At 40.5% G+C, this 12,044-nt stretch overlaps 1 protein-coding gene across 2 annotated transcripts in view; it reads left to right on the top strand.

Annotated features, from left to right (window-relative positions):
- LOC111864897 (mitochondrial tRNA-specific 2-thiouridylase 1) overlaps positions 1–11,761 on the top strand; it is a 49,269-nt gene extending 37,508 nt beyond the window's left edge. For both annotated transcript variants that reach the window (XM_023852495.2, XM_023852494.2), the window contains exons 4-7: positions 554–721; positions 4,055–4,279; positions 6,834–6,927; positions 10,115–11,761. In XM_023852495.2, the coding sequence (XP_023708263.1) occupies positions 554–721; positions 4,055–4,279; positions 6,834–6,927; positions 10,115–10,239 (612 nt within the window). In that variant the 3' untranslated portion in view covers positions 10,240–11,761. The remainder of the gene's footprint in view (positions 1–553; positions 722–4,054; positions 4,280–6,833; positions 6,928–10,114) is intronic.
- The last annotated feature ends 283 nt before the right edge of the window (positions 11,762–12,044 follow it).

Here is a 12,044-nt window from a genome sequence, read left to right as displayed (position 1 = left end):
GCCAGAATAAACCCCTCTGCATCCCAGAAGACTGCCCATCACCTTCGCAGCTGATGGCACTGTCTTTGCCTTCTTGTTTGATGGCAAATGGTGCCATTCCATACTCTGCCGTTTTGTTTCAGGCTCAAAATGGTGAAACCCGCTTTCGTCACCTGTCACAATACAGAGCAAAAAATCATCGCCTTCGTGTCAATATTTCTGCAGTATCGGCAGTATCTCAATTACTTCTAGTGCTCTCGGCGACTTTACAATCCATACTATGTCACTCCTGATCACACACACTGCTCAGCCAGCTTTTTATACAGTTCCGTTGCCTTGTGTCACTATATGCATCTATATATATATATATATATATATATATATAGTGACATATTTTGTAATATATACATATATAATGGGCCACACCCACCTCCCACCTAGTTCACACTGAAGATGACACTTGCAGTATACACAAAACACTGGAACTTCAGTACATAGTGTGGCTGAACACTGAAAAAACTCAGTATATTCAGAAGAATGTAGCAAATTGGTCTTTTTTTGCTGTGTTTTGCAGTATTTGGTTGACAAACCAGGGTATTTCCGAGATATTGATAATGGCCTCATAGTGGGTAACCATGCAGGAATGCACCATTGGACAGTTGGTCAGAGATGTCGGATAGGGGGCCAACTGAAGCCATATTTTGTAGCAAGGAAAGAACCTAAATCCAGTGATATATTTGTGGTAAGTCAAACAGTATAAATAATATTTCTGTTGTCAGTGTTTAAAATGTTTACTCAGGAATAATCTCTCATCACATGATAATTCTTCACTTTTTACATACATGATCATAAGGTGAACTCAGTTTAATATCTCTTAGTATCAGAATTCTCCCCCCCCCCAAACTTACAGTATCGTTTCTTTCTTAATTTATGTTTATATTAATCTCTCTTAATAATATTCAAAATAACTATTTTGAATAGTTCTTGCTACTATAATTACTGTCTTTGCAGTTGAAACTTGTCCCTTTTCACCACAGCATGGCACATCCTCAGCTTGCAGATGAAGGTTAGCTGCAAATACAGTATGCGCCAAAACGTACAGTACTGAAATGAAAAGACTTCCTGTTGGTACCACTGTCTTTTCATGTGAAGGCCCCTTGCATGACAGAACCTTCTCAAATCCTGAAGAAATGGTCAGATCACCATGTCCCTGTAGCGTTCTTGGGTGACAGTAAGAGCATTGCCTTCCTCACCCTCAATGAAATAGGGGCCTAATATACCATCTGCTGAGATGGCACATCATATCGTCACATGTGTACTATGTAGCAGTTTCTGGACGATAATATCTGGCCGCTCAAAACCAAGGAAGCGAGTTGTCTGGCGACCACTTCCATATGAGCATAAATAATACTGAACTATGAATACTTTTTCCTCTGTCGAGAGACCCATTTCCAACAACAACTGCACAACACAACTTCCTTTTCACTACAGGGAACACGTGTGGTTGGAGCTGTGCCCCATCTACAAACGCACATGTGCGTTCGAGATGTGCAAATTTCAGTACTGCATTTTTGGTGTCTACTGTATATTGAATAAGCAGTCATGGACAGCCAATAATGTGTGGACCTCCAGTCTGGGGGTTGGGCTAGCAACGCCCCACCATAAAATAACAGTTTATTATGAAAACTTATTGCTTTGGACACTGATGGATTCTTTGGAATAACCTAAATGAAGGAAAATGATCATGAGGCTTGGTACGTGGAATGTAATAATTCTATAGGGTAGGTTCATTGACATCAGTTACTAAGGAAGTTAGATTTAGTGTGAGTACAGGAGGTACATGAGACAGAGGTGGCACTGAAGCAGTAGACAATTGTAATTTTTTCTTTGAAAATGGGAATGAGAATCATGAATTAGGGACAAGATTTTATTTACATAATAATCATGTCAGGAGTTAAGACTATTACATTTTTTGCCGAATGCTGTGCCGTATAGACCTGTTGCTAAGCAGTAACTCACCGTTGCAAGGTAATGCCCACATGTATGCAACAATAGAACAACTGGATTATAAGCAACAGATCAGTAATCATGCCTCTACAACAATATAGTTATTGTTGCAAACGTTTTGGGTCTGTCCAAAGTGGTTATAAAGAGAATTTGGGCAACCAGTTAGTTGATGATTGGCTTTTGAGTTGAGCTCTACAAGGAAGGCCAAGAAGAGATGGTGCTATTATTCAGGTGACATTTCAGTTAAGTAATATCTGTAGGAGAAGACTAATGAGCTTGCAGCAGACAGTAAGAACAATACCATTAGAGAATTATACTTGTATACACGTATAAATGAATTTAAAAGGAGTTTTAAACCTAGATCTAATTTGGTAAAATATGAGAATGGTGATATGCTTGCATATTCCTACAACTTAGGTGCAAGAATTACTTCTTCCAGATACTGATGTGGGAAGCCGCACATACTAACATGCAGCTTCATCTGTCTAACAGACAGCATTCAACTTCTGCTCAAGTCAATGTCACATTGTGGCCAGCACTCGTATTTATACAGCACTTGATGTCCAGCCCACCTGTAGATCATCACATGCGCTAGTCAATCAGCGCTAGCAATCGCAACTGTAACTTTAGCTCCACCCAACAAGCATGGTATGAAAGGCGGAGCTGAAAACTGGCTATCATCAGTTCTTCGATCGTCCTCACTATGACAAAGACATCTAACGCAGCTACACTGATGTCACGAAGCAGCAACAGACCTGGTCTGCTACAAAGCAGCAAACTACTAGCTCAAGCAAGGTCGAACAAACGGGGCCCACAAACTTGTGAGCAACTATTCTGTACATTCAAGAATAACATATACAATTGTTATAGTTTTACATGGTTGTCTCTTAGAACATCGACATCCCACACTGAATTTAAATGAGGTTAGTAATGGTTGACAGGCGGATTTACATGCACCTGAGCCATTGGTACCTTAGCCTAGTGCTTTTGAGGTTGAAATTGCTGCTTTAAAGTTGAAGGAGTATAGATCACGGTATTGGTCAGATTCTGGCAGAACTGATGCAAGCAGGAGGTGAAACATTAAATTCTGCAATCCAGGAACTTAATTCTATTTGGAATAAGGAAGAATTGCCTGAGCAGTGGAAGGAGTACATTGTACCAGTTGACAAGAAAGATGATAAAACTGACTGTAGTTTTATCAGGGAATATCACTTAACAGCTTCATGCAATAATCTATCCAGTGTGTCTCTGTAAAGGTTTAGTTCATATTGTGACGTCACATATTGGGGATCAAAAAATATGTTTAAAATCCCTGATAGATAAACATTTATCTTAATACATTTCTTATTCAGAATGGTCTGAAACAAGGAGATGCTTTATTGTCATTGATTTTAAACTTTGCTTTAGACTATGCCATTGGGAAGGACAAAAAAAATCAGGTGGCACTGAAACTGAATGGAACACACCAGCTTCTAGTCTGGTCTAATTTTGGGTAGTGCTTGTTACGCTGTGGACTAAAGGCCATGGAGGAAAGGCATATATATATATATATAACTGTACCTATAATTTTTTGTATAGGTGCAAAACTGGGTCTCTGACATTAAGGGAATGGGGATTTTGAAAGGGTTCTGAAGAGTATATTTGGGGCCAAGGGGGTTGAAATAATAAGAGGCTTGCGGTAATGAGCTTCATAACTTGTATTGTTCAATAAATATAATCATAATTATCAAATTAAGAAGAATGAGAGTGGCAGGACATGAAGCATGCATGGGGAGAGGATATGCTTACAGGGTTTTGGTGGGAAACCTAGAAGAAAAGAGACCACTAAGGAAACCTTGACATGGGTTTGAGGATAGTATAGAAATGAGTCATAGAGAAACAGGTTGGGGTGGTATGGAATGGATTAAACTGGCTCAGGATAGGATCGCTGAGGGGCTCTTGTGAGCCTGTTGATACATAAAATGTTGGAAAATTCTTCCGTAGCTTGGCAACTAGTGGCTTCTCAAGAAGGACTTGACTCTGTGGAATTACTTATGTATTAACAATTTTGTGGAATCTGTTCTTCCAGGCTTCTGGTACAAATCATCCATCACTTTTCACGCAGTTCTTTTTGACAGCAAGACCACATTGGATCCATTCACCTCCTCAGCCTCTGTTGCAGGAAGGGATATTTGAATGTGAATTTCGCTTTCAGCACACAAAGCCACTTGTGAAGTGTATGCTACTGGTTATAACAGATAACCAAATATTGATAACATTGACTAGACCCTTGCGAGCAATTACGCCAGGGCAGGTAAATAAGACAAACTCACAGAACATTCTAACAATTGTGTTTTAAGATAAATCTAATCCTATGATATAAAGGGGTAGAATTTTGAAGGTGAACCATTTGTTAACTTAATACACAGAATTCTTCATGATTTATTGGAATCTTCAGAATGTTCAAGCATCTGAAGCATATGAGCATTGGATATTCATTGAATTGGTAATACGTATATCACATGCTTTCAACAGAGAAGAAATTAGAGATCTCTAAATTTATTTGTAAAAGATATATTGCAAGTACAAATAATGCAAATGATTGGGGAGAGGAATACCACCTACTTTGTAGTTCACCGATGTTACAATGTAAGTCATATTAAAGGTTTTTTAACTTCATATTGTCACATGAAATGTGTATACTATGGGTTTTGGTATTACTTGGATTTATTGACCACTGCCCCCTCTATCTTTAACTATTTAGAAGTTGTTGAAGGGTTTTGCAGTCAGCTGTTTGATGCCTCTTGCATGCTGTCAGTTGACTTCTTCCAATGTCTTCCTCTTGTGTCCCCCTTACATGAATTCTTGTTGCACCATGGAAGCAGGCTAAATAGGATTGTGCTTAAACTCACACTTGTCTGAAAGGCCTTATATAGCCTTGTAGCAGACCACCTAGGTGCTGCTGTTAGCCATCACTTGACGGTTGTGTGCATGTGTGGCTCCCTATGATAATGATATTTCTGCAGTTTTGATATTCATAGTGTATGGATTTTAGGCATTTGGTCAGTGTTCTGCCTCTTGCGTGAGATGTGTACAACAACTATGAAAAGGCATTAATTATGCTTGTGGTATCTCTTAATATGATAATTAAATTATGCATTTCATCAAGTCATTATGAAATAGTAAGAGGTAGCAAGAAAGCTGTTCTATGCCTGGGATGTGGTTGCATTCGTTATATAGCCTTAGCATTGGGACTACGTTCAAATACTCTGTTATTACACGTTCTTTACAATACTCTGTCAGACCGTGCTCTGACTCTCTAATCTATACCTCACAAATTCCAGCAGTGATCCTGTTACTGTCATCCCAATATTGCCATGATTGCAGTGTCTTTCTTACAGATAATTAATGTGAAAATAAGGTGGCTTGGACTCAAACCCTTGCACATAGAAAATTAATGATTTATATCCTCTCAGAGCTAAACTTTTAACTTTACCAGTTTTTTCTGTGACATGCCAATTGCGAGAAATGGGTTGGTACAGATGATGTCATACCCCAAGAAAAATAACAGGGACATAATTTTACGTGGACTTGAACCAGATGCACATATCAGCAAAATTAACAGTTTTCCTGGGGTTGTCTTTACCACTTTTCTTTTATGATGCATCTTTTGGAAGAAATAGCATGAGCAGATGAATCCCATTGCTATACACAGTTCTTTGTTTTTGTGATCCCAGTATAGCTTTCTTAGAGAGGAAGTACTTGGGAAGTAAGGTGGCTTGGAATTACACCAAACATAGCCTCAAATTTGGTGGAAGTAAGTGCAGTGATGTGGCTGACATATGTATAAATAACACATACACATCCTCTTCTTCATATACATAGTGTCAATTGACTTGATCTCTTGAAATAACTTGTAATTAACAGTGAAGAAAAAGTGTTCTAGATAAAGGGGGTTTAGTTTCAAGGCAGACACATGATACAATATACAGTTTGTTTGTAACGCTTGTTATTTAAGAGAGCTTAACAGCTTGGAAGAGAAATTGAATATTTCAAAAGTTGAAGATGGAATGAAGTAACCTCCATAGAAAAAGACGTCTCCCTATTTGACTGCGTTATTCTCATTATGAGAATGCTTGTATAGCAGCATATGATAATTCTCAAGCCCAACCGTCATGGTCATTGTTAACAAAGATTTCCTCAGTATCAGTGACATGAGCAAAGTAACTGACGATCAAGAAACTCATTCATCCAGCAGTTGCAACTGTGCTTTAACCTCACCTATAAACACTTCAAGCACCTTTTTAAAATCCTTTTGTTGGCTCAAAATACCAGGTTATTCATTCTGGTTGATAATTGAAATATTTGACTTCTGTTTTGTTTAGTTTCATTCTTCTATAATCAGAGTGACAGTTTGTGATAACACTGCCATATAAAAAGTGATAGTGACCTTGATCTCTCATTAACAAAATGAAATGTTATAAAGAGGTTGTATATGGTATCATGTGTCCCCCTGGAAACTGAACAACTTTATCCAAAATATTTCTTATTTGATACTAAGTAAAAGAGTTATTTCAAGTGGTCAAGGTAAATGGGACATTCTGTATGTAGAGATTTCACTTCTGTGGTACGTGCTTGCGGAGTTCAGCACTCATGCTTCACGAGACCAGTAATCCTTGAAATCAGAGAAGAGGGTCAATAGTTCTTTGAAGATCATCATGGGTAATTGCCGTTATTTGATGTAGAATCCACCACAAGAAACTGCACTTTTCACAAAATGACAGTCATTATTAATTATTGTAATTACTATGAAGTTTATTCTGAGCACCATACCACATAAAAACTGAAGGTGTTGTGTTACATTTCAGTATGCAGTATTTTACAAGGACAAGGAGTGCCTTGGTAGTGCAAGAATCATTCTGCTGGGACCATCTCTTCAGAGCCTTGGACATGGCGGACAAGATGAGTGTTCTATAAGACATTCGGGGTTTTGATGGTAGTGTAGCATGTACATTGTATATCTGGAATTAAAGTATAAATTTTGAAATAAAGGTACACTGTATCTTACACCTTACTTAGTGTACTTCTTGATTTGTTATGCAGTTTATTTACATTACATTTTATCTGTGGATAGAACTCTGAAAGCCCAAATAGCCTAAAGGTATCAGAAAAGGAAACAAAGAATAAAATGTTAGTACCAGTGCGGAAACTAATTTTATCAGGGTGAACATATACAAGGGTAATTAAATGAAACAAAATATTTTGTTATGGAAAGCTTACATTAGTTTGTGGTATAAGCAATCCACGTTACATTGAGTCCATTGTCAGTATGACAAAAATTCCCAGACAGGACAAGCATAAGACATCATGGATCTAATTAGAGCTTTGTGGAGGCTCAGTTTAATGTTAGCGCTCAATCGCTCACTTTGGAATATACTCAAATGAATGTTCTGAAGGCCTTGGCTTGGATATTTTCTATGTGTAACTTTCTTATCGAAGATTACACCTATATATTTTGCACTATTTGCAAATGGAATATTTCGTTCATTTGGCATAAGAGAAGATTCAGGTGTTCGACGACGACAAGAGAAGTAGACCCCTTTAGTCTTATCTTCATTAGTTTTATATTCCGGTGCTCACATCACATCTCCGTTGAACTGAGACCGCGCTAGAGATTTCTGACAATAAAGCCCTCCTTGCGACCTGCGCATTCAGACAGCCGTCCCCAAAGAGTGCCAGGTGAACACCATGTGTTGGGGGGGTGGGGCATCATTTATGTACGAATTGAAAATAGTAGGGTACAGAACCGAGCCTTGTGGCACCCCTGCTTGCATTTCCCTTGGTGCTGACATTTCGCCTTCAACCGAAACCCTGAATTTACGTCAAGAAAGAAAGAACCCAATAAGCTTGGTCAAACTGTTCAAGAATTGCAATTTTCATAACTTATACAGCAAGCCTGAGTGCCACGTGCTATCAAAGGCTTTCTCGATGTCCAAGAACACCACTGCCATAGAAATTTTATTGTTGAAAATAAGGGTCACGTGGTCCACCAACCTCATACATTGCAATGTCATGCTGTGTTATGCACGGAAGCCAAACTGACTTGCGTTGAGCAGGCCTCATTCCTAAATATGTTTTTGGAGAAATTTCAAAACCACTTTTTCGAATAGTTTTCCTGCTGTGGACAGGTGGATAATCAGATGTAAATTTTGCGAGAATTTCGGGTCTTTACCCGGTTTAGGTAAACTTATTGCATTTGCTTCCTTCCAAGGATTTGGAAAATGACACGGCCAAAGGCAAGGATTGAATGAATAGGTTAGGTGAACCAGTGGTCGACTTGGAAGGTGCCTGAGGCCATCAATTCCACAGGCGTTTTGCAATTTCGAGGAATTTATTAAATTCTGTACTTCACATGGTCTGATCCTTTGAGGGGGGTTGTCATCTACGGTTTCCAGCAGAGCTTGAACTCTAGCATCCACTCACTGTTCATGGTTTTCGTTGCACAGGTTATGTGGCATGAACTGAATTTCCAAACAATCGGCAATTTCGTTGGCTTTTTCAGAAAGATAAAATTTAAGGCCAGAAGAACCATGAATAGCAGTTGGTGCCCTTGGTCCGTCTCTCTTAAGGAGAGATTTCGCAATGGGCCATATACTCTGAGGTGTGACTTCAGCGTTACTTATTTTTGTTTCCCACTGTTCAAGTGCCTTTTTTTGGGTCATTCGCCTGATTGATTTGGTGACCCAGTTGACTGCCGTTTTACACGCTGGATCCCTGGTTTCTTGCCACAGTTTTCGTAGCATCTGTTTATATTTTATCAAACGATCTACAGCAGGAAGATCGTTGTTTATGTCCGGAAGTGTAATTTTACTTGTCGACAACCTATATGCCGAAGCAATAGAGGCTGCAAAGTCACGTGCCACTTTATCGGCTTCTACCCCCGAATTAATTTCTAGTTTAGGTGATATTAATTCAGAGACGAGGCTTTGAAACCGATCCAAATCTATAAATTTTTCTAAAGGTTTCATAAGATTCCTAAATTTAACGTGATCCAGTATGTGGAATACTATTGATAGGTGATCTGAATCCAAAACATCAGAGATGACATCTGACACTGATATTTTGCTGAACCACAATGTCCAGCATGTCACCATTTCCCTCGGGAATAATGAGTGGGGTACCGTGGTGCTGAAATTTCGAATTCACTCATATGAAACAAATTCATGAGTTTCTCGCTTGATGAGTTTCAAACTCTGCCGCTCCAAAATGGGTGTTTAGCATTCAGATCACCTGCCACAATAGACTTAGTCTAAAGCTTAAGGCCGTGTCATAGCTCAAGCGGTTAATCGCTGGCTTCCCATCGCGGCGGCCCGGGTTCGATCCCGGGTCTGGTCAAATGGGATTTGTGGTGGACAAAGTGGCGCTGGGGCAGGTTTTCACCGAGTACTTTGGTTTCCCCTGCCAATCGTCATTCCTCCAATTGCTCCACAATCACCTTTACCTATCATCTGGGGCTGGTACAATATGCCAGAAGTGGCCGCAGTACAAGGGACTTAGTTCCACCCCACTAGCTATAAAAAATAATAGTCTAAAGCTTAAGAGCTCGGTGATGTCAGCATCACTCCAGGCTCTGCCTGGAGATTTATAAACAGCTGCAAGCAGTACTTCACTATTACCAATTGGTATGCAAACCCTTGTCGCTTCTATTGAAACAAGGGGTGGTAGGTCTACTTGGTTGTGGGGAAAACCTTTTCTAACTGCAACGGCAGTTCCGCCTTCTTCCGATTCTATAAAAGTGGTAATTTGGAATAAAGAACCTCTCATGAGTTTTCAGATGTGTCTCTGAAAACAGGGCCACATCTACGTCTAGGTCTTGTAGCTGTTTGCTGAGTTCATAGCGCTGCCTCCCAATGCCATTCGCATTGAATGCTATGCCTTTGAGGAGCCTATGAACTCTAGTGGTCATTTTGATTCATGAGATTTAATACAATTTTTGTAATGGCCACTATTTTGTCCTCCGCAGACACTGCACCATTAAACTCTCTCATGATCTGCTGTACTACAGTCACTACTCTCAACATATTGTCGAGAGGTTGAATATTCACATGAGGAGCCTGAACTGACTGACCTGTTTTCTTCTGCACTGCAGGGCCGGTACAGTCTGCTTTCTTGTCTTGGGTGGACAGGCCACCGGAACAAGGGTTAACTGAGGTTGCTGCTGCCGCTGTTCTGCGCTGCCACTCAGTGCTGCCGCGAAGGAGACACCTGGGGTAATGAAGTTTGAGAACACCCTCCCCATGGTAGTTTTTGGTGTTCTCTGTGCCTTCTTTCTGCTGCTCCTCCTTGGCATGTTTGCTACCCTGATAATTGGCGGGATGCGGTTTGTCTTCTTTCACCAACCGGCAGTTGCAGCATTTTGGGGTGGAGGCAGAGTTTCCCTTACTGGGCACCCCTTGTGTAGGTGGCCGCCTCCGCACCACAAACGAGGAGTTTGCTTGCAGTTTGCCCAAACGTGGCCGAACTGCTGGCAGTTGTAACACCGCATGAGCCCGTTTTGTGCTTTGTATGTCTCTACCCTGATGGCAATGTGGCAGAGGTTGGTCAGTCGGAAGAGTCCGTGGGACTTCTCCGTTCTCCGTTCATGAGGTGTCCAATGACTGGTTGTCATTCGTTTGACGATACTGACGTCAAAACCCAGACTCACCAGGCCGTCAGAGATACCCTCAGCTGGAGTATTCTGTGGAAGGTGATGGATGACAGCTTTGATCGGTTTTTCTGATTTCGGAAAATATGAAAGGTTGTTATCCTCTAAGAATTTCTTGATGGCTGAAAAGTCCGCCATTTCTTTTGTGACAATTCTGGTCCCGCTCCTGATGTTGTGGAACTCAAAATTTCCCGTTAGAATGCCTTTGACTTTCCTTTGCAACTGCATCAAGTTGGTCATAGAGGTTAGCACAATTGGAGGCGGCCTACCTGTCTTGTACGATGGCTGCCGCTGTTCTTTGTTTGTATCCTCCATGATGTCCATTCCTGATGTCTTCAGGGCCGTGAAGAAATTTTTAACAGTACCTCGCCCGGGGACCATATCCTAGGGTCCCTCGGTCTAGGTGTCGGCTTTGGTCTTTTCGGCTGTTCTTCTGAGGAGTTTCGCTTGCGTCTTCTTTGTTCGCGAAATTCATCAGGTGATTCCGTGTGTTCTGGGGGAACGAGTCTCACATTTCCCTGTTTATGTCAGTGTACATGCCCAAAATGGCTGTAAAGAGCGCCTTTCCATCGAGGTGCTTACAAAGCACTATCCTCTCGACCTCGGATTTGATGATTAGTTCCTTCCATACTACGCCGTTTTCATTAACAGAGGGTGATGTAAGGATAAGCTGCCCTGTTATGTGTAGGCCATTACGCAGTAATTCTATTTCTTTCCGACAGTCAGGATTCATTGCTTTTAAGTCATCGTGCGTCTTCTCAAAGGACGCCACGATTCCCTTCCAGCGTGTTTCACACACTGTCGGCTCCATCATTTTGCCTGCTTACAAGTCCGTACTCAGACAGGACGAACCTACCACTGACACACCAGCCGCACCACTCTTGTGTTAGTTTGTAGTTGCAATTCAATCAAACCGCAGATATTGAATTATATCCTAGAAGGAACGCACACACCAATGAGCAACAGACTCAGTCTTAGTCACTGCCAAATTCGGTCACAAAGCATGAAGTCACTAAACCCCGAACACACACTACAATTTAATTAGCATCAAGAAATTTTAAATAATTTTTAAAAACTTTACATTCCCAGGAAACTGCTGTGTTTGTGAAATGTTCTATTTTGTGTATTATGCATTGTAACATATAAGTGTACGTACTTTACGTCTGAACAACTTATGTGAAGGTGGTTTCCTATTTGTAGTGATGTTTGCCCTGTGAAGATGGTCCGCAGAGACCGAAACATGTAAGGGTGTTAAGTGTTTCATGTAGTAATAAACTTACAGGTCACATTGGACGGAGTGATTTATATTTGTAACATACTACAATCTTCTCCACTAAACCCCAAACACACACTCAATAACCGATGAATCTCATTT

The sequence above is a fragment of the Cryptotermes secundus genome, unplaced genomic scaffold, assembly GCF_002891405.2.
Source record: "Cryptotermes secundus unplaced genomic scaffold, Csec_1.0 scaffold2130, whole genome shotgun sequence".
Classification (NCBI taxonomy): domain Eukaryota; kingdom Metazoa; phylum Arthropoda; class Insecta; order Blattodea; family Kalotermitidae; genus Cryptotermes; species Cryptotermes secundus.
This window is presented reverse-complemented; position numbering and strand designations above follow the sequence as displayed.